This window comes from Vulpes vulpes, chromosome 2, assembly GCF_048418805.1.
Source record: "Vulpes vulpes isolate BD-2025 chromosome 2, VulVul3, whole genome shotgun sequence".
In the NCBI taxonomy this organism is placed as follows: Eukaryota; Metazoa; Chordata; class Mammalia; order Carnivora; family Canidae; genus Vulpes; species Vulpes vulpes.
In genome coordinates, this window is record NC_132781.1 from 48,517,258 (window position 1) to 48,538,052 (window position 20,795).

General features: G+C 61.7%; 1 protein-coding gene and 1 long non-coding RNA gene across 2 annotated transcripts; one reads left to right on the forward strand and one right to left on the reverse strand.

The window, feature by feature from the left end:
• The first annotated feature begins 14,565 nt into the window (after positions 1-14,565).
• Positions 14,566-15,938, forward strand: LOC140597822 (uncharacterized). Its single transcript, XR_011999775.1, has 3 exons — positions 14,566-14,717; positions 15,240-15,345; positions 15,797-15,938. It is a non-coding gene; the product is annotated as an uncharacterized lncRNA (long non-coding RNA).
• Positions 14,737-17,617, reverse strand: LCN12 (lipocalin 12). Its single transcript, XM_072748050.1, has 5 exons — positions 17,378-17,617; positions 16,883-17,019; positions 15,649-15,722; positions 15,430-15,546; positions 14,737-15,304 (listed from the first exon to the last, which is right to left on the reverse strand). Exons 1-5 carry the CDS (start codon positions 17,498-17,500, stop codon positions 14,871-14,873), a joined length of 885 nt encoding a protein of 294 aa, XP_072604151.1. The 5' UTR covers positions 17,501-17,617; the 3' UTR covers positions 14,737-14,870.
• Positions 17,618-20,795: the final 3,178 nt, after the last annotated feature.

Here is a 20,795-nt window from a genome sequence, read left to right on the forward strand (position 1 = left end):
GCTGGGACCTCGGGGCCTCGGAGCCTCGGGGCCTTGGGGCCCCATCTTCCAGGGAGGACTGCCTCCCCCTCCCCTGGCCTCGCTGGGCAGACCGGCTGTCTCTGAGGCCCTGGGCCCCACTTAGATCTCACAGACGCACCTGTCCTTGGCTTCAACCTGAGGTCATCCTGGGATGGCAGGGCCTCCACTCGGGGCTGCGTGGGGTCCCTGGCTCTGAGGCGGGAGGCGAGGAGTCTGGCCTCTGACCCTGAGAGGGGGACACAGAAGAGGAATAAGTTCCCGTGTAGGATGCAGACACAGAGGTGCTCTCTCCCGTGTAGGGTGCAGACACGGGGGCACTTATCTCCAGATGCAGGCCCAGCCCACACAGGGGGTGCAGGTTCCTGTCCCACCCAGAAGCTAGGCTCCTGGCAGCTCTGGTATCTGGTTGTTCAGAGATGACCTGGGGGGAGGCAAGAGGCCCGCTCAGTTCCCTGAATGGGACCAGCTTGGGCACTGTCACTCGCCTTGTGAGGGCAGGTATCAGGCCACTGGTCCTGGTGAGGTCAGGACATCTGCACCCCCACCCCTGGTGAGGCCCTTGCCATGTGGCCATCGAGGTTCACCGAGGTGTCCTGGTGGCATGGCCCGGCCTCCCCTTCTGAGGCTGGGATCTCAACAATCCTGGGAAAGCAGGTGCGGCAGTGCAGTGGGAGGGCTTGCAAGCGGGCTGCCAGGAGGGGCTGTGCGACCTTGGGTCTGGAGTTGGCCTCTTATTGCCTTGGCACTGTTGCTCCACGGCCTGACATCGGGGCCAGGGATGTGAGGCCCTCCCCAGTGGCCAGGGGAGCTCCATCAGCAGGGCAGCCTGGGGGCATCGGGGCCTGTGGACCTCTGGGAGGGTCTCCTGCTTCTTTGTGGTGCTGGGGCTGGAAGGTGGCTCTTGGCTTCTAGGGCGGAGGCCAGTGTAAGGGGGTGAGATGGGCAGAGACAGGAGATACCCAGGAGGGAGATGAGGTAAGGGTGAGGCAGGAGGGTGACCCAGGGTGGTGGGACCCTGAAGATACGGGCCCAAATAGCTCTGACCTGGGCAGGCTGGGCTAACCTGCCAGGAGGGGCACCTGCAGCCTGACCCCCAGGAGTCCCCAGACCCTGGTGGGACAAGGTCCTCATAAGGACAGAGCAGCTTTTGGGAGCCCCCATGTCTGGCCCTCAGACCCAGCACCAGGGACCATGCCCCTCCTCCTCCATTTCCCTAGTGGGCAGCAGAAGGCCGGATGTCTCTGTGTCCCTCCTCCCCTGGGGCCGTCAGAGTGGGCAGGGAGGGTGATGTGGCTGTGGATGAGGTCCAGGGGCACGGGGAAAACGGCACTGCTCTGTGGTTTGGGACCCCCTCGCTTGGTCCCTCTGTGGTCATTCTGCTGTGGAGCACAGGCCTGACCCCAGCCCCTTCTCGTGGGCAGCCCCGGGTTCCTGAGGGTGGGGTGACTCCTGCAGGGGTGCCATCAAGTGCCCATGGCCCCCACGCAGCACCTGAGCCTTCCCGGGGGGAAGGAGCCCCTGCCCTGTGGGCACATTGCAGATGCTCCTCCCAGAGCACCTGCTGGGCTGGAAACGGGATGAGGATCCTCATACCAGACATTGAGCTCACTGCCTGGGACCCCGAAGGGGTGGCGGGTGACAAGAGATGGGCGACCCCTCAGGCAAGGTGGGGGCCACGAGTCCCATGCCTCTGGGCCTGCCCGTGGTCACAGGAGCCCCCCATAAGGTGGCCCTGGCCGGCCTGCTGCTCTGGGCCCGTGGGATGCTGCCAGACCCTGCCCCATGGGGGGCCCTCCCTGCACTGCTCTCCCTCCTCCCCCGCCCCACCCCGCGGTATCTGACAGCCTCTCTCAGTGCCGCGCCCAGCACCTATCCTCTGACCACGAGCCCCATGGCCACTGGCCATCCCATTCCTGCTGCAGTGCTGAGACCCTGACAACGTGGTCACTGCCCTGTGGGTCACCAGGAGCTCTGGCTGTGGCAGCCACACTGGTGGTTGAGGGAGCAGCTCCCTCTGACCATGGTGACCCAGTTTGGCAGGACAGGTGGTCCTCCTGAACCTCAGCTTCCCCATCTCTGCAGAGGGAGTGAGGATGCTCCTACCTTGTAGGCCCTGGGAATCAGGAGAGCATGACCCCCTAGCTCTAGGGATAATCCGCTCCCAGGAGCGTCTCTGTGCCCAAGGTGGGGCCTTCCTTCGGCCTCTGGGCAGAGCTGGGCCCATCTGTCCCTCTGCTCCAGGCGCCCTGAAGCCCTCCAATGGGTGCCCCCAGGCCGTTACCCATCCTTTCTTCAGGGGGACCCTGAGCAGAGTTGGGGCAGGTAGGGGCCTGGCCTGGCCCAGCCAGAAGGTCTAAGGCCCAATTTTGGGGCTCAGGAAATGGGTGCCCCAGGATTCTGCAGGTGTACAAGGAGACACTGAGCAGTGACTCATCCTCTGCGGGGTCCAGGTCGGATCTGACTGCTGCGGGCTCCCTGTGGGATGTCAGCCCCTTTTCTCCACCCCCTTGGACTGCACAATGGTGGCTGGGGAGGTGGGAGGGGGCGTTCTGGAGCTATCTGTCCCTCCCTCCTTCCTTCCCTCCTTCCTGCGGTCACAGGACGCCCCTGCCCTCCCTCCCCCGCACTGTCTGAGCTGGGCCTGTGTGGTCAGCAGCCCTGAGCTGGGCCCAGTCCTCCCTCCCCTAAGGGGCCTCTGCTCAGCTAATGTGAGGATGGGGGATGGGGTGTGGACGTGCAGGATGGATGCTGGCTGTGGGGGGCCCCTCCTGGCACCCGCTGAAAGCAGACACGCCCAGTCTGGCAAACCCACACTGGTCCGTGGCTCTCAGAGGGACAGAGTGGGGGGCAGCTGGCAGCGTGTTCCTGACCCCCGAGGACGGGACACAGAGCCTGTGCCAGGACCTTGCGCAAGGAGAGACCCCTGGGGGCTGACCTGGGTGTCCTCCACCTCAGGTCAGGCCCTGCCTTCCACTAGGCCTAGGGGGCAGAGACCCACGCCAGCGACTTAGCTGCCCAGCTCCTGGGCCTGTGGCCGGGCGTGGGGGATCGATGGGCACGTGCCCAAGGATGGGGGAGGTGGGAAGGCCTCTGGACCCCAGTGGCTTTGGGCCACACACCTATAAGGTGTTGCCCTCACCTTTGAGCGACCGTTGAGGCTTTTGCCCTACCTCTGGCCTTCCAGTCAGGTATGGTGTCCCCCATAGACGGTGGCTCTCCAGGGCTGACCTGAGGCAGACAGTGTCCTCCAGCCTCAGACAGAGGGCTCATGGGGACCTGTGGCCCCTCACCCTCTGCTTGGCAGTCAGCTCCCTCCAGTCTGAGGGAGGGGGCTTGGAGGGGCTTGGAGGGGTCCCTGAGCTGGTAGGCAGGGGCAGCCTCACTGGACCCCACCCTACCCCTTCACCCCCTGCCTCCGGGGTGCCCTCGACCCCAAGATGCTTCCCCATGGAAGGTGTTGAAGACTCTGGCTGGTGGGCCCCCTGAGTATTTAAGCAGGGATGAGGCAGTGCCCTCAGCCCATGAGAAGCTGCTTGTCCCGCAACCCCTCCCAGCCTTCCCCAGCCTGAGTCAGTGCATCTCGGGGGGACAGACTGGGGGGGGGGGCGCCTTTACCGGTTGCCAGGAGCCAGCACCGGCCAGAGTTGGGGCAGTGTGGTTGATGTCTGGGGTGGGGCACTGGGACCCAATGGGGCGGGAGCTAGGTCTGCAGCCTAACAGTAGCAGGGCAGGTGCAGCAGGGGCAACCAGTTCAGCAGCCTCCCCAGACAAGCCCGACCCCCAGGGCCACCCTGGGAAAGACAGCAGCCAGGGCGCCCGGTGTCAACACAGAGAGGACAGGGCCAGGACCCATGCGGGCTGGGGGAGGTGTCTGTGGGCCCCAGGGTGGACCTTCTGCGGGAACACTCGAGTCCCGAGGCCTCATTAAATGGAAGAGCAGCTCTCCAGTGGGGCACCCGGGTGGGGCTGTGCCCCCAGGATGAGGCCTGGGGGTGCCCAAAGATGGTCTGGGAAAGCTGAGACCACTCCTGGCCGGCAGGAAGCCGGGGCTGGGGCCACCTCTGCAAGGGCAGAGGGCCTGCAGCCGCTCTGCTCCGGGCTGGGGTCGGCAGGCCATGGAGGAGACAGGCCTGCCCCCTCCACCATGCTCCACGCCTGCCGCCTTCCAGAGCCGTGACACTCAGCATTGGGGTGACCAGGGCAGATGGTCACCCTTCCAGAAGGGTTCAGCCAGGCGGTGAGTGGTGGGGGTATGCTTTGGCCTGTTGGAGGGCCAGGGGGAGGTCTCCAGGCAGCTGGACCCCATGTGCCCTGGGGCATCACCAGATGGGCCCTCCTGGGCCCCCAGAGGCTGCCCTGGGCATCCTTCCTTCTCCTAAGAGGACAGTTTTGTGCAGAGGGACTCCAGCTCAGTCTCCTGATTTTGGAAGTTTCTCGGCTCTGTGACCCGGCTGTGTAGGGCTGGCCCAGGCGGCTGCAGGACCTCCTGCTCCTGAGGCCTGGGCCCTGTGTCCCTGGTCTTCGGCTTAAGCCGGCCCCCGACAGGGGTGCTGCCGCCTTTCCCTGGGGACCCAAGGTGACTGAGCAGGGCCAGCAATGGGGTGGGCACCGAGCAGGGCTGGGAGTGCTCCAGGCCCTGTGGGGCTGGGCCACAGGCACCTTGGTTGCAGGCCCTCATCTTGGTGCTCCAGGAAGCACTCGGCGGTTCCTGCATGCTCCTGTCCCCAGGCTCCTGGCTGGGTCCTGTGGACACCATCTGGATGGTATGTGGGAAGGTGGCTTGGTTGGCCCCCCAGCCCGGGGCGAGGGCCATGGAGGGTTAAGTGAGGACATTGGCAAGGACATCCCGCTCCTGCCCGGGGCTAGAACAGGGGTGTTTTGGGAGCCACCCACGGCCTGGCCTGTGGCCGTCGCCCAGCCTGTGGGTCATCTGGTGGTCATGCTGGCTCCTCCTGGCACTGAGTGTTTATTTCTAACAGGGGAGGCGGTGGGGACAGATGTGCCTCAGGGGACAGGGCACAACGAGGCCTTGATGGGCAGTGGGAACGGTCCAGTCTGACAGCCGCTGGTACTGGAGCCACTGTGTCCACTATTTTCCCAGGTCCCCCCAAGCCCAGCGCCACACGAGCCCAGAATTCCAGCAGGAGCCAGGCCGTTGCTGGGGATGACCCCCCCCCCTTGCGTGCATCTGCCCCCCCGGATGATGTACCCGGCCTCCAGGTGTCCCTGCCAGAGGTCTTGACCTTGCAGACTCCTGTCCTACCCTGGGACCAGCTGGGCTCCCTCTGGGCGGGGGCAGGCCTAGGATGGTGACCTGCTGTCATGGAGGCCGCCTTGGGAGGGACAGCAGTGGGTCCAGGGGACCCAGGTCGGGCTTGCTCTGGGAGCACAGAGACGGGACACTGGAGGACCCCCAGCCACCAGGCTGGCGAGTCTGGAGGGGCCGGGGAGTTAGGAGGCTGGGAATGGCCGCTTTCTTGGCTGGGTGGGAGCAGGAAAGGAGCATGTGTGGGAGGCAGTGGGGCTGGGCCTGCCCTACTGGGGCCCTAGGGGTAGCTGTCCCCTCTGGGCCTGGAGCCAGAACAGCCAGGTCACGGGTGGTGACAGAATCGAGACAGGGAGGGGCTGACTGCAGGCCTGTTCCCGGGGGTCACGGAGCTGTGGCGGGGAGGGGGCACCCAAGGGAGGCTGTCACAGGGGTCAGAGGCCAGGCAGGTGTGCCCACTTCCAGACAGACACTCGGGCTTCCCTGTTTGAGAACACTGGTCACAGGGCCCAGCCCTCCTTGAGGCCCCGAGATAGCTGTGCCTGGGACTTTGCCTGGCCATGGGGGATGGAGGTTCGGCCCCAGATGAAGCCAGGCCAGAAAAGGGGTGAAGCAGGGAGATGGACAGGAATAGGGGACCCCAAGCGGGCCCGGTTTTGCATGGCTGAGATCTGGACTGGGGCTCTGCCCAGCTCTACCACAGCTGGGCCACCAGCTCCCAGGTCTCCGAGGCATGGGGTAGGACTGTGCTCAGTAGGGTCAGTGACTGTGGGGGCTTCTGGTTGGCAGGGTTCGGGCAGAGGTAGTGTGGGTACCCCCAGGGGTAAGCCAAGCCCTTGGAGTGTGTGGGTGACTGCCCCTACCTGGCCAGATGCAGGGAAGAGCTTTGCCAGGGGGCAAAGGGATGGGTTGTTGGCTTCTCCCTTGAGTGACCCAGGCTGGTGGACAGCTGCGGGGTGGCTCTAGGGAGGGTCCTGCCAGGTGGCAGGTGTCCATGGGCAGGGCTCAGCCTCTGAAGGCCCCAGGGCACCATCCTCCAGGAAGACCCCATTTCTGCAGCAGCTGGGCAGGCGTGCTGGGAGGGGCCACCACAGCCAAGGTCGCCCGTCCCTGCCAGGCCCAGGGCAACCTCCCTAGCCTCCGACTCTTGCTGGGGAGGAGGGCTCCTGGGCCTGGGCTCCCCAGGGCAGGGCGGGAGGGGGGCAGCACTCAGGGGGAGGCTGTGAGCCAAATGCAGACCGTGGCCTCCATGCAAAGGCAGCAATGTTGGTGGGGGCCAACCTCTGGGCTGGAGGGGGGGGGACCCTCATCTCTGCCCAGACAGGGCTGTAGGGCCGTGAGGGCTGGTCCTTTCCTCCCTTCCCCCTGGCTCCGAACCAAGCCTGGGCCAGTTCCCAGCCTCTACCCAGGCATGGGGGTGCTGTGTCTCCACGTCACTGAGCCCCCTCCCCATCCCCACAAACAGGTCTGCCACAGGTCAGGGCTCTGAGCATCTTTATCTGCAAAACCAGCACCCAGGGGAAGCAAAAGTGCTGAGCCTCCCCACACGTCCCCGTGCCCACGCTGCCCACACCCCGCCTGCCCCACTCCAGCCTGCCCTCTGGTTCAGCCACAGCCCTGTGTGGCCATCCCCACGTGGCTGTGGGCGGGAGCCTCTTGGGCGCCCTTGGCCCAGGGTGGGGGCAGCCGGGCCAGGCTGGTGGGGCCCCGAGATCACCCTTTGCGAGGTGCTGTGGGGCCTGGGGGTGCACCGGGCACTCCCCCTCAGCCCCTGAGGGCTTCCTGGGAAGTGAAGCCAGAGGTGGGCCCCAGAGACATAGGGCAAGGGGTGCATGGGGAAGAGACAAGAGACAAGGGCAGTCGTACCCCTTGCCCCAAACCCCAAGAATGGACTCTGCTTCCAGGGACAGATCTCCACTGCCCCCCAGCTTCCCAGCCAGTAGCCCTGGGGCAGCCTGTGGCCCTCCCCAGGGAGGACGGAGCCAGGGGACAGAGGCTCCAGGGACATCTGCTGTCCAGGGTCTCAGAGCACCAGCAACTCATAGGGTGGAAACAATCCAACTCCCAGTTAATCCACACAGACCCAAGAACTCCAATAACTTCCTTCAAAACAAAATCGTTTTCTGCCAGAGCATTCCTGGCTGACAGGGCTGCGCACACCGAGGGAGAGCTTTCAGAAGAAACAGAAGAGGCGGCGTGTTTCCCAACAGGTGTGACAGAGCTCCTTTGCGCGTGCGCGGTGAGGGTGATGGCTCTGTCTCCCCACCAAAAGCTTCCTCACCAGGGAAGGGAGGTGGGCGGCAAGCCCCCCTTATAACCCTCGGGTCATGCTGCCCATGCTGGTCCCACGGTGGCCAAGCCAATGGCCTGCCTCCCTCCCCAAGCCCCACTCCCATTTCCAGTACTTGGAGGATGTCAGAGGTGGGCTCCAAGTGGCTGCCTGGGGGGGAGCCCCTGGATGAGCCCCCTGCCTCCTTGGGACCACGGGTGGTGGGTGATGCTGGACACCCTGACGCCTAGCCCTGGGACACGGCAGACTGAGCTCTGGCCATGGGGCACGCTAGCCTCAAAAGCTTTCTCTAGTGGGTCCAGCAGCGGCGGGGGGGTGGAGTGTCATCCCTCTAGGGTGCTCTAGGGTGCTCTGGGATGATCTGGGGTGCTGGGCAGGGAAGGCGGTGAGACTTCACACTCCCGGGAACTGCACCTTCCCCCAGCTCCCACATGGGGGCAGCTAGGGGAGAAGGCCCCTCACCCCAGCAGCCCCATGTGGGGGCAGCCAGCCCCGGGGTCCTCATTCAGCCCTGCTCCCGGGCCCTCACCCCTTCCCAGACCACCCCCCACACCAGCTTCACCCCCTTCTCTCCCTGCAGAGGGGTCTCAGACACACAGAAGCTCACACACCCAGGAAGAGTCCTTCCCTACACCCCAGGATGGCCAGCCCCTTGGGCCAGCCCACCCTCCTGCTCCCTCCCCTCCTCAGAAACAAGCAGGGCCAGCTCTGGAAGCCCCCAGGGTCTGCTCCGGAGCCCAACAGACCCAGATGGCCACAGGTTCCTGGGGTGGACGGGAGGTTTGTGCCCGTGGTCACATGGCCCAGAGCCGGGGCCAGCTGCACGGTCCAGCCAGGGACCCTGCCAGGCCCTGTGGTGACAGTGTCCTGGGCGGGTACCCCAGATGAGCCCAGCTTGCTCAGCCCTGCACACCTCCCTCATCCCTGAGGCCTCTGAGATCATCTCAGCCCTGCTGCCTGGCTCCCAGGCTCTGTCCTCCCTGGTACCCCTCCACCTTTGCCCTGTCATTGGGCCTGTGCCCCCTTGCCCGTCTTTACCCCTTGCCCCCTGCATGGACTGGTATTTCCTGAGGCCGGTGTATGAAACTCTCTGAACAATGGCAGGGTTGTCTCTCCTTGTGGTTCCATTTTTTGCTTTGGTTATTCTGAGACCATTGTTTTTTTTGTTGTTGTTGTTTGTTTGTTTTAAAGATTTTATTTATTCATTGAGACACAGAGAGAGAGGCAGAGATACAGGCAGAGGGAGAAGCAGGCCCCATGCAGGGAACCCGATGTAGGACTCCATCCCTGGTCTCCAGGATCACACCCCGGGCTGCAGGCAGCACCAAACCACTGCGCCACTGGGGCTGCCTCTCTGAGATCATTGTTATTAGTCACACACACATTTAAAATTCTTGGGACGCTGGGGTGGCTCAGTGGTGTCTGCCTTCGGCTTAAGGTGTGATCCTGGGGTTCTGGGATCAAGTCCTTCATTGGGCTCCCCACAGGGAGCCTGCTTCTCCCTCTGCCTGTGTCTCTGCCTCTCCCTATGTCTCTCATGAATAAATAAATAAAATCTAAGAAAAAATAATTTAAAATTCTTAGTGTTCTTGATGGACTGAGCCTACTATCATTACGAAAGAACCTAGCATGTCTGTACCCTTACATTGTAAATGTTTCTCTTCTTCTTCTTCTTTTTTTTTTTGGAGGGGGGGATGTTTCTCTTCTAAAACAGCATATGATTCTTTAAAAAATCCTGTCTGATCAGGCTTTTTAAGTTGTGTATTTAGCTAACTTTATTTAATCTAATAATGTGTTAAATAATGAGTTAAATAATATAAATAAAATATATCTTATTTTGTGCTTTTTATTTTCCCCACCTGTTCTCACCATCTTGATACCTCTTTTGGATTATTTTTCATCAGTTTATTATTTCACTTCTATTATTGTAGGATATTGCAAGTGTGCGTATTGTGTATGTGCATGTACATGTGTGTGTGGGTGTATAGATGTGTGTGTATCTGTACACACATATGCTCTAGTGGTTACGGCCAACATTACAATGCAAAGCTTCAATTTGACAAAGTCACGTGGATGGATTCCTTTCCCTCCTCCGAAACAATGCCATTTTCATCATGTTTCAGAATTCATACATTTAAACAAAATTTTTTAAGATTGTATTTATTTATTCAAGAGAGACACAGAAAGAGGTAGAGACACAGGCAGAGGGAGAAGCAGGCTTCCTGTGGCGAGCCCAAAGCAGAACTGGATCCCAGGACCCTGGGGTCATGCCCTGAGCCAAAGGCTGAGGCTTCAGTGACTGAGCAACTCAGGAACCCCTATTTTTTTAAAATTTATTTATTTGCAAGAGAAGGTGGGTGGCAGGGACAGCTCTCAAGCAGGCTCCCTGATGCGGGGCTTGATTCCACAACCATGAAACCATGACCTGAGCTGAATCCAAGAGTCAGACGCTTTACCGACTGAGCCACCCAGGTGTCCCATTTATGGACCATCTCTTGGGGACACATTCTTTCTGTCTGTCAAGCTACTCCAGGCTGGAGGCTTTACCTGCAGTGGGGCTGTGGGGTCAAGAAGGGAAGGGGGTGCCAGGGGGGTGGGGGGCTCAGTCGGTGGAGCATCTGACTCCTGATCTCAGCTCACGTCTTGATCTCAGGGTCGTGAGTTCAAGCTCGGCAGCAGGCTCTGTGCTGAGCCTACTTAAAAAAAAAAAAAAAACAAACAAACAAGTGGATGCAACCATCCATTGACCGGAGAGTGACCTGGGGTGGGATGGCCCCAGGACTGCGTGACATGCAAGAGGCTACATGCTGTGCAATCCCAGATCAGGCCAAGTGCCTCCGTGGAGATGGAATTCAATCTGTGGCTGTGGGGGTGAGACCAGTCACAAAGGGTCACCAAGGAGCTCTCTGGGATGATGGAATGTTCTGCATCTTGATTGGGTTCTGTTTACACAGGTGTCTACATTGGTCCCAACTCATCAAAGCACACGATGAAATCGTGTCCAGTTTGGTGCACATCAGATCTAAGCCTGTATTTTATTTTTTTTTAAGATTTTTTTTTTTTGAGAGGGAGATAGAGAGCATGAGAATGAGAGCGTGAGAGCAAGAACACTGAGCAGGGCCAGGGAGGGGTGGAGGCAGAGGAGAAGCAGGGAGCCTAAGACACGGGGTTCGATCTCATGATCCCGAGAGCACATCCTGAGCCTAAATCAGAGTCAGACATTTCACCGACTGAGCTCCCCAGGGGTCCCCTAAATTCATATTTTAGAAATAAAGACTAAATAAGGAATTTTCAGACAAATAAAACCCAAAAGAATTGATCACAAACAGACCTGCAATGAAACAAAAATATGAAAGGATGCTCTTCAGCCAGAAGGATGTTGCTACTGACTCCAGCACAGCCGCATGGGATGGGCTACAGAGCACAACAGACCCTGGTGATTGTGGTCTCGGTCACCTGCAGTACATCCTGCAGGTGCCAAGTATAGTTAGAATCAAAACACATGACAAAAATCGAATGAAAACTCAGAGGGCACAAATGGAAGGAAAGTGTTGTAATAATTACTTTGCCCAGAAGATGGGGAACATGATAATTCATATTGGACATTAGTAACTCGAGGGTGACCTCGTTACCTCCAGGCTGACACCAAGAGCAGTGGAAAGTTATGTAAGAATGCAAGGTGGAGGGATCCCTGGGTGGCTCAGTGGTTTAGCGCCTGCCTTTGGCCCAGGATGTGATCTTGGAGTCCCGGGATAGAGTCCCACATCGGGCTCCCTGCATGGAGCCTGCTTCTCCCTCTGCCTCTCTTTGTCTCTCTCTCTCTGTCTCTGTCTCCCATGAATAAATAAATAAAATCTTTATTTTTTTTTAATTTTTTAAAGATTTTATTTATTTATTCATGATAGTCACAGAGAGAGAGAGAGAGAGAGAGAGAGAGAGAGAGAGGCAGAGACACAGGCAGAGGGAGAAGCAGGCTCCACGCAGGGAGCCCGACGTGGGACTCGATCCCGGGTCTCCAGGATTGCGCCCTGGGCCAAAGGCAGGCTCCAAACCGCCGTGCCACCCAGGGATGCCACCCAGGGATCCCCCCCCCTTTTTTTTTAAAGAAAATAAAATCTTTAATAAAAAATGCAAAGTGGAGTCAGCTTGAGATTCTCTAAAAAAACAAATAGTCTTGAAGAGAGACCTGAACATTCATGTTGGTCGCAGTGTCATTCACAGCAGCCCAGGGGTGGGAGCAACCTGAGTGCCTACTCAGATAAACAAGACGTCTTCCGTCGACACCACGGACCATCACTCAGCCCTAAAAGGAAGGAAATCCTGGCACGGGATGGACCTGAGGCCATGGTGCTGAGAGAGATAAGCCGGCACAGGAGGACAGATTCTGTATGAGCGGGAACTCCCAGGAGGCCCCAGATCCACAGACATGGCTGGGGGTGCGGCGAGGGAGGGGATAAAGTTTAACAGGACAGAGTCCAGTCTGGGAAGACCCACAGGTCTTGGGGACGTGGAGATGGTGCCGAGGCCACAGAAGTGGATACTTAAGGAGAGTTAAAAAAAAAACAACAGGGATCCCTGGGTGGCGCAGCGGTTTGGTGCCTGCCTTTGGCCCAGGGCGCGATCCTGGAGACCCGGGATCGAGTCCCACGTCAGGCTCCCGGTGCATGGAGCCTGCTTCTCCCTCTGCCTGTGTCTCTGCCTCTCTCTCTTTCTCTCTGTATGACTATCATAAATAATAATAAAATAAAAAAAATTAAAAAAAAAACACAACAAATAAACCAGAAAAGTAATGTTTACAAGGTAATAAAGAGAAAACCAATGTAATAAAGCAACAAGTTAGCCCACCAGGTGGGGCAAGAGCACCTGCCTCAGCCAGAGACCCAGCACACTGCCCCTCCCGCCGCCCCATCCTGCCACCCCTCTCACCACCAGGCCCTCCCTCAGTGGCCCAGCCCTCAGCGCTGTGTCCCCAGCTCTCCAGCCATCCTGCTAGCCCCACTGCCAGCCCCCTCCCCACGGTCAACCCCCCAGCAGGCTTGGCTGCAGACCTGGGCCCACCCTGGAGGTGGTGCTCTCACAGCTTCCTACCTCAAGGGGCTCAGGTGCCAGTGATGCACCCACCTGCCCAGGGCCCTGGGGTAGCTGGAGAAGGTCTGGGCCCCAGGGGAACTGCCTGTGCCCTAGGCCCTGGGATCCCAGTCCCTTGCCCCTTACAGTTCTCCACTTGTCTAGGAAGGGGACGGCCCTGCAACACTGACTGGTGCGAGGGATGGGCTGGTGACCACGCTGCCTGGAACGTGGGGACACATGGTGCATCTGCTCTCAGCAGGCTCGGGGTAGACCTGCAGGGTGTCCTGGGCAGCCAGTCAGGGGCCAGCTGGGCAACACTTGGCTGGCAGGCAGGTGCTGACCCTGCAGGGGGAATGTCCCCTCACGGGGGTGACTGGGACCCCTGCCCTCATGGCAGGGTTGGGAGAGGGGCTGGGGCAGTCGGGGGCATCCTTCAGAGTCCTGAGTCCCACGTGTCACTGAGGAATGGGTCCACAGCCACACCCGGGTCCCAGGCAGCTCTGGGAAGGTGCACAGTGGTTCCAGTGCTCGAAATCACCACATGCCCTCCAGACTAGTAAACAGGCGGTTCCATTCTTCGTGGAAAGGGGGCTCAGGCCACGAGCGGGGTATCAGTGACCCTGGCAGTAGCCTGCCTGTCCCCCCACCCTACCCCACCACCACAGCCAGCCCTCTGTCCAGGTAGGCATGGTGCAACACACCCCTGGGGAGGGTCACTGATGGAGATGCACCCAAGGAGGCCGGCCACCTGGTCCCAGATCTCCACAGTACCACTTGGCCTCCCCTGGGTCAGGGCACGGGGCCAGCTTGCTGTGCTCTGGGGCCCACAGGGCTCTCCTGAGATGCAGCCTGGGTCCCCAGGACCAGGGGAAGCCCCAGGATGCCACCCATGTCTCTGTCACAGTGTGGGGCTTTGTGCGACTCTGGTGGACAGGGGGTGGGGGGAGTGCAGGACCCAGAGTGGGGGTCCCTGGGCAGGAATCTCCCAGCACCCAGGGCCACAGACAGCCCACCTCCCACCCTGCCCTGACAGGGGACAGGCTCAGGCTTGGGGGGGGGGTCCAGTGCCCTGAGGGGAAACAGACCCAGGTGACCCAGGGTGTGTGTGTGGGGGGGTCCAGTGTGTGTGTGGGGGGTCCAGTGCCCTGAAGGGGGGACAGGCGCAGGCTGGGGTGTGTGTAGTAAGGGGTTTAGTGCCCTAAGGGGGGACAGGTCCAGGCTGGGGGGTCCAGTGCCCTAAGGGAGGACAGGCCCAGGCTGGGGGCTCCAATGCCCTGAGGAGGGACAGCCCCAGGCTGGGGGTTCCAGTACCCGGAGCGGGGACAGGCCCTGGCTGGGGGGTCCAGTGTGCAATCCAGTGCAGAGCAAGAGGTCTCTCCGATGCTCTTTGATCTGTGGTGGGGCCAGGTTCCTGCGGGGCCTGGGCTTGGCTTGCTGCCCCCCTGCCTGGACCTCCTGGGGGCCGATGAGGGGAGACTCAGGAGGACTGGTCCTGTCTGGGCTGGGGCAGCTGTGAGCACACAGCTGGGGCCCCAGTACAGAAAGAACCTCTACACCCAGTGGGAGTCAGGGTAAGGGTCAGGAGGCTGTCCCCACCTCCCCGCTGCCAACAGGAAGCTAAACCTCCAGGCTGGGGCATCTGCTTGTAGGTAGGCCTACTCCTGTCCTGTTGTGGGGGGCAGGCCCTTTTGACACACACAGCACGGGCTGTGTGGGCAGGGGAGGGGCCTAGTCCTACCCACGAACACCTGCAACAGGAGCCGGTGGGGGGCGGGGGTGTGGACAGGCCGAGTGGGCTGGGGGTGGCGTGAGTGTGCCCTGAGGGGCCGCCCCCCACCACTTGCCCCAAGGTCAGAGTGGCTCATACTCCCGGATCCCACCACGGAGCATTTATTCCACGCTGAAAGCAGAGCACTGCTGGGCTGTGAGGGGGGCCTCCGCTGGGGAGCAGCCACATCTTCAGCAGTTATCGGGATGAGGAGACCAGTCTGACAGGGGAGATGGGAGTGTGTGTGGCTGAGAGACACGCCCACCTGGGGTGCGCAGCCCGGACTCCATGCAGCCATGCAGGTGAGTGCTCACATGCCTGTGCTTGTGAACATGGTGCACAGACACATCTCCCGGTGTGTACACACGGGCACACCTGGGTGTGTGAGGACACGGGCACATATGAGCACTGTGGCTGTGGGCCTGTCTGCACGTTCCATATGTGCCAGTATGTGCTCACATGATCATCGACATGTAAAGAGCCGGAGGAGGGGAAGGCAGGTGGCCCAGGATGGGAGGGGGGACCTGGTGGGGCAGGAGGTGGCCCAGGAGAGGAGGGGGGACTTGGAGGGCAGGAGGTGGCCCAGGATGGGGTATGGAGGGCACAGAGACCAAGGAATTATGAGAACCCCACTTTGGGCTCTGGTTGAACCCTCTGAGTTGGCAGGATCCCCACAGGGAGACCCTGAAGGCAGGCCACACTTCCCTGTTGGCTCCCACAGGGCTTTGGAGGCCCATGGGGGGGGGGCTTGGTGGGTGCAGGCCCCTGTGCCCTGAGGGCCCGTTACCTGCCAGGTCTGGGAAGACGATGTTGTTGTCCGACAGGCCCAGAGCTCTGACCAGGCAGACAAATTTGTCCAGCACCCGGGTCTGGATTATCCACATCCTGCCTGGGGCCCGAGGAGCAGAGCATGGCCCTTAGCCCCTGAGGGTGAGTGGGGATGCTGGGTACCCTGCCCTCCTTCCCCTTCCTGCTCCCACCAGCTGGACAGTGGCAGCCGGGTGGGGAACTCACAGAGCAGGTTAACCCTGAGGATGCTCTGGCCACCTGACTGCCTTCTGAACAGCATCAGAGCGAACACATTGTAGTCAGTGTCATACACCTGGACTTCCTCGGGGTTTGCCCCCGACGCTGGGGAGGGGGGCACAGGCACAGCATCATGGGCCTGCCCACCAGCAACACCCCCCCCCCGGCCATCCCCCTCCCTCCCACCCGTCACCCTCTCGGCCTCACCGCCATCCACTGAGAACCTCCCGGGCTGCGCCGCTGGAATCAGCACATAAGACCATGTGATACAGCGGTGGCCCCTGTGGAGGTAGGGATGGACACAGAGAAAGGTTTTGGAACCCGGCCAGACCTCTTGTTCCCTTCTTGTTCTCAGATGCCGCCCCAACATGGGCCCCCAAGACAACACTGCTGTTTGTTTGGAGGACGCTTTGGTCAGAAGCTATGGGCACAGCCCAGGAGATAGGAGGTTTCGAGGGTGTCCCGGGGTGGATCCCCCCTACAGGAGTGATGGACGTGTAAGCTCTACCCCCGTCCGTGTGCATCCTTGCATCCCAGCCCGCCCACCCACCATCCACTCCTCCTCAGCCTGGAATAGACCCCAAATGTGCAATGGCAAGAAAACGGGCCACAGTGTCCCCTCGGGGAGCATGGAGCAGGCCAGGCTGGGCCTCAGGCCAGTGCCCTGAACTTCGCTGAGCTAGGTCCGATGCGGGAACCCCAGTGAGCCCCCTGCAGTGCGGGGGACTCTCCAGGCTGTTTTGAGAAGCAACCAAGGGTGTCTGGCCTGCAAGGGGAGAGGTGAGGCCACCCTGAAGGTTTTATGGTCCAGCTGCACATGCACTGGGGTCTCTGTCCCCCACGCCCCCTGATAATCAACTTCCGGCAAGAGCCAGGTCAGTCAGGGGCCCCCAGGAATCCAAGATGGCTCGGGGGAGGCTCTCAGCAGCCATGATCTGCCCCCGGTCTGCATGACAAGCCCGCTTCGCTTAAGGTTCCTGTGTTATGTTACTTGGAGCCAAAGAGCCCTGACTGGATGGGCTCCCAGCTCTACCCGCCCCCACAGCTGGGCAGGTGGGCAGGGAGCCCTCAGGTTTCAGTGGTCTCCAGCGTGGGAGTCCACCAAGACCCCCCACTTGCTCCCCACCAGGGGGTGGCATTTCATCCAGGCAGACTGACAGAGCACCTGTCACCCTGGATGCAGCAATTGATCCTGTCTCCAGAAAACCCAGTGATTCGAGAAGACCCAGTCAGAGGCCACTGCCAGGCTGAACAGGGCGCTCACTCTTTTCTGGAATCGGCACCCTCAGGAGAGCATTGGCCTAGGCTAACGTACTACCCCTGTGAGGTGCAGACTCTCCTGAGCGGAGGCCTGGGGCAGACTGTGGTGCTGGGGCCCATGCTGGACCTGAGCCATAGAGCCATTAGCTGCCGGGGGTCCAGGCCAGGGACCCCCACTCACCGGGTCATAGCATAGGACACTTGCAGGCGGCTGTTTTCATTTCGCTCGAATGTCGCCGTGAATGAATTCAACAGGAACTTGTCCGACCTCCTGTGGGTGCTGCCTGCCAGGCCGATGACAAACCACTCCCCCTGGAACTGTGGGAGCCATGGTAGGCAGAGTCCAGGGCGGCCCGAGGCCCCTCGTAGGCAGGGTGCCCAGGCTGAGCCTGCAGGGAGGCCTCCTACAGGAGTGGATGTGGGCTTGGGCCTGGCAGGGGCAGGTGACCTTGCCCAGCGGGAGCCTCAGCAGGCTTCGATGTGCTCAGTGTTGGGGACCAGCAGGGGTCACCCGGAACAGTGGCTGACCCAGGAAGGCCTGTCCACAGCCCGGCCTGCCCGGTCTCGGGTCCCCCTCCCCACCCTCTCCCGTGGCCCCCACAGCGCTCAGAGCTCCCCTTTCCTCCTGCACTTGGCCCCTGGTGGCCTTTGTCACCCACCCTCCAAACCCCCAGACCTGGTCCTCCTTGAAACTCTGTAAGACGGAGCCAGCGACTGGCTTGGTGTTTGGGGTCTGACCCTTCAGGGCGTCCAGCAGGGTGAGCACCAGCCACAGGGCACACCAGCGCCCCATCCCCATAGGGACAGAGAGGAAGCCAGTGGCCAAGATCACCACGGACTCAGATGCTCACATCCTTATGGGCCCGCCCAGCAGGTGCCCCTCCCCAGGGGTGTGGCCTCCACCTTCCTCCTCAGAACAGGCATAAGCGGGAGGGCTTGGAGGGCTCAGAGGTGGATGGAGCAGGGGCGGGGCCCTCCTGAGATCCTGCCCAGCAAACATGGGGGCACCTGGGTCCCAGCCCAGGAAGGGACATGGGCACAAGATGGAGGGGCTGGGCTTGCTGGGTCCACGAGCTCCCAGGGATTTTTCGTTTTCTGACTTGAGCGCCCCAGCTCCACAGCCCCCTGGGAGCCCTTGGAGGCCTGAGGCGCCTCCCCCTAGCCCTAGCCCAGCAGCACTCCTGCCACCAGGTGGAGAGCAGAACGTTCCATCCCACACAGGGGGTTCAACCTTAGTCCCAAAGGGTCAGGGGCACAATGTTCTTGCTGCAGGAACAGAGTGCAGAGCCCAGGCCTGCCACCCCCACGCTGCTCCACAGGTCCCTGAAAACTCGGGCAAGAACGAGGTCAAGGGGCCCTACAGTCATGAGGGTGCAGGGGTAGCAGCTGGTCAGGGTGAGGGGAGCAGGCAGCCAGAGCACCCAGATCTGGGTGAGCAAGGACTGGCTGCAAGGGCTCCCCTGCCAGAGGGAGGGAGGGAGGCAGCCCAGCTGAGGGGGTTAGGCACCCACACCTGGGGCCTGGGAACTCGAGGGCCCCGCTCTAGGCAGGAGCCTACCTGGCCGCCCCCAGAAAGGGCCGGGAGAAGAACACAGCCACTCCCACCCAGGGCCCTAAGCTCTACAGGATCCCAGGACCCTGTGTACCTGCCCTGTGAGCACCCTGTCCTGGGCCACCTCCTGCCCCGACCCGGGTCCCCATGACCTGGGCCATCTCCTGCCCTCCCCAACCCGGGTGCCCCTGTCCTGGGCCACCTCCTGCCCTCCCCCACTCTTGGCCTCCAGCAGCATGTCCTGAGGAGGACACCAGGACCCTCAGAACCCATCCCCCAGGGAGGAAATCTTCAGGGCTTGTCCGTGCCCCAGCCCTCACTCTGACTGCTGGTCCTTCCCCCGGAGGGCCTCCCATGGCCAGGTGTATGGCCAGGTGTACCACCGACGCCTCTAGGATCCACTGCAGGCCCCAGCACCCCAGCACAGGGGACGGTCAGGGGTCCGGGGACGTCCCGGAGGAGCCCTCGCTCTCCAGCAGAAGCCGGGAGGGGGGCGGGGGGGGGCACTTTGCATCGCGAACGCCCGACCCCACATCCCACCCGCAGGCACCCCCCAGGGGGTGAGATCCTCACCCAAGGCTAAGCCCGCTCAACACGAGAGCAGCCCCTGTGCACCCGTGCTCTGGGGGACTGGAGACGGGGAAGAGCAGGGACCCCCCGACGGGACTGGCCAGGAAAGTCCCCCGGGCCCGAGACGAAGCCCGGGCCGGGCCTCCGGGATCCCGCCCACTCGTCCCGACCTAGGGTGAACGCAGCTCCGGGCGCCTCTTGGCGGCGCTTAGTGGCTCTGGCGCCCCCTACAGCCCTCCAGGCGGCGGACCGCAGGCGGTGAACTCGGGGGGCGGGGCACGCAGCTGTGGCTCCGCCCACCGCCGATGCGATTGGTCGAGGGTGGGTAGTGACCGCGGCATTTCGGTTTGGGGGAAGCGGGGCGAGGGGCAAGGGCTTCTGGGCATTGCCTGCTCCGAGCGCTGGCCTCCGGGGTACAAGCGCTGTGGCTCCAGCTCTTTTCTGGGCCGTAGGGCTTGGGGGGAGGCGAGTCTCCTTTGGCCTTCTCCGTCAAAGCCCTCCCCGTACCCTCTTCTCCCCAGCCAGCCCAGTCGTCCTGCTGCGGGCTGGGGGGGCGGGGGGGGGGCGTGGGCAGGCAGAGGTGGGGGCAGAGCCAGAGTGTCCCCTCCAGCTCTGTGACTGACCCACAGGTTACCTGGGGTGGCCTGGTCCTCACCCCTGCTCCCTGGCAGCCCAGGGAAGGCGGCCACTCAGTGGTGAGCCCTGGACCAGTTTCCAGGAACAGGTAGCCACCCCACGCATGTGCCCGGAGCCTGGCACGCACACAGTAGGTGCTTCAGAGGCACTCATCAGATGGATGCCCAGGGTCCCAGGGCAAGGCTTGGGGGGCTCCCGAGGGGAGCAAAGGGAGATAGCCCAGGCCCACCACCCCCGAGCTGGGCACAGGGTAGGTACGTGTGGGGCACAGTACCCTCCCCAAGCCCTCCTCGGAGATGCTGAAACTGGCTAGTGCCCTCCAGGCCATGGAGATGCCAACTGGACATGATGGGGAGCGGGGGTTGCTGGGAGGGTCTGGAGACCATTCTCCCCCGTCGAGGCCCTGCCCACCGGGCCCCCTGCACAGGGTGAGGACTGCAGCTCCCTGCCCTAGATCCAGGGCAGCTGTCCCCTGGCCTGTGCCCCACCCCAAGCAGACCCTGGCCCTGAGGGCACAGCCGCAGGAGTGACAGGAGATGGTTTTCTTTCAAGAGCCTGTTGGTTGCTTGTGGAGGAGGTTCAGGGTTCCCCAGTCCTGATTCTTCTCTTTCTGTGATGTCCCCAGTGTCTGGGGACCCCCATAAGGGTCAGGCAGGCTGGCCAGGATCTGGGGAGTGAAAAGGATGTGCAGTCTTCCTTGGGCGGGGGGGCTGGGGGGCGGGTGACAGCCCCTGGAGGCAGACCTAACCTAGCACGCCACATCCCCCCAACCATGGAATGTGTCCCCCCAGGCAGCCATGGGCAGTGCGCCCTTATCCCATTCTAGCCTCCATCTCCCGGGCCTCTGAGCTCCCACATTCCAGAAAGGTCTCTGATTAGAGCTCCTGGCGCCACCGAGCTGGTAGCCTTGGTCAAATCCTGGGTGTGGGCTCCCTCACTTGTGCTCACCCCAGTCCTAACACATGGATTAGGCTGGCCTGCTCCTCCCCCCCATTCTGGGATAGACGCCCCCCCTCCTTATTGTCCTTGCCTCTGTAACGTTGTGATCTATCCCTAGGGACACCAGCTGCCCAGTGCCAGCACTGGACTCAGCCCTCAGGGGCAGCCACAGGGACGGTGCCAGCACTGCAGACCTAGGCACCCCATCCAGGAACCAGGAGGGCTCCCCGTCCCTGCCCCAGAGGCCTGAGCTGCCTCAGGCCAGAGGGCCACTGGGACTCTGGACCCGTCCCTCCCTGGAGGGAGCACAGAGTCAGCAGGAGGCCAGGGGCCTGTGGGGGGAGGACTCCTCACCCCTCTAGGCAGGGGGTGGGCTCAAGACCAGCAGGGCACGTGT

Excerpts from the sequence above, each read along its gene's own strand:
- LCN12 (XM_072748050.1), bottom strand. The coding sequence starts at position 17,500 with ATGGGGATGGGGCGCTGGTGTGCCCTGTGGCTGGTGCTCACCCTGCTG. Across the intron at positions 15,723-16,882 it reads GTGTCCTATGCTATGACCCG|GGGCCACCGCTGTATCACAT; the intron begins GTGAGTGGGGGT and ends CTACCTCCACAG. Across the intron at positions 15,305-15,429 it reads CCTCAGGGTTAACCTGCTCT|GCAGGATGTGGATAATCCAG; the intron begins GTGAGTTCCCCA and ends CTCGGGCCCCAG.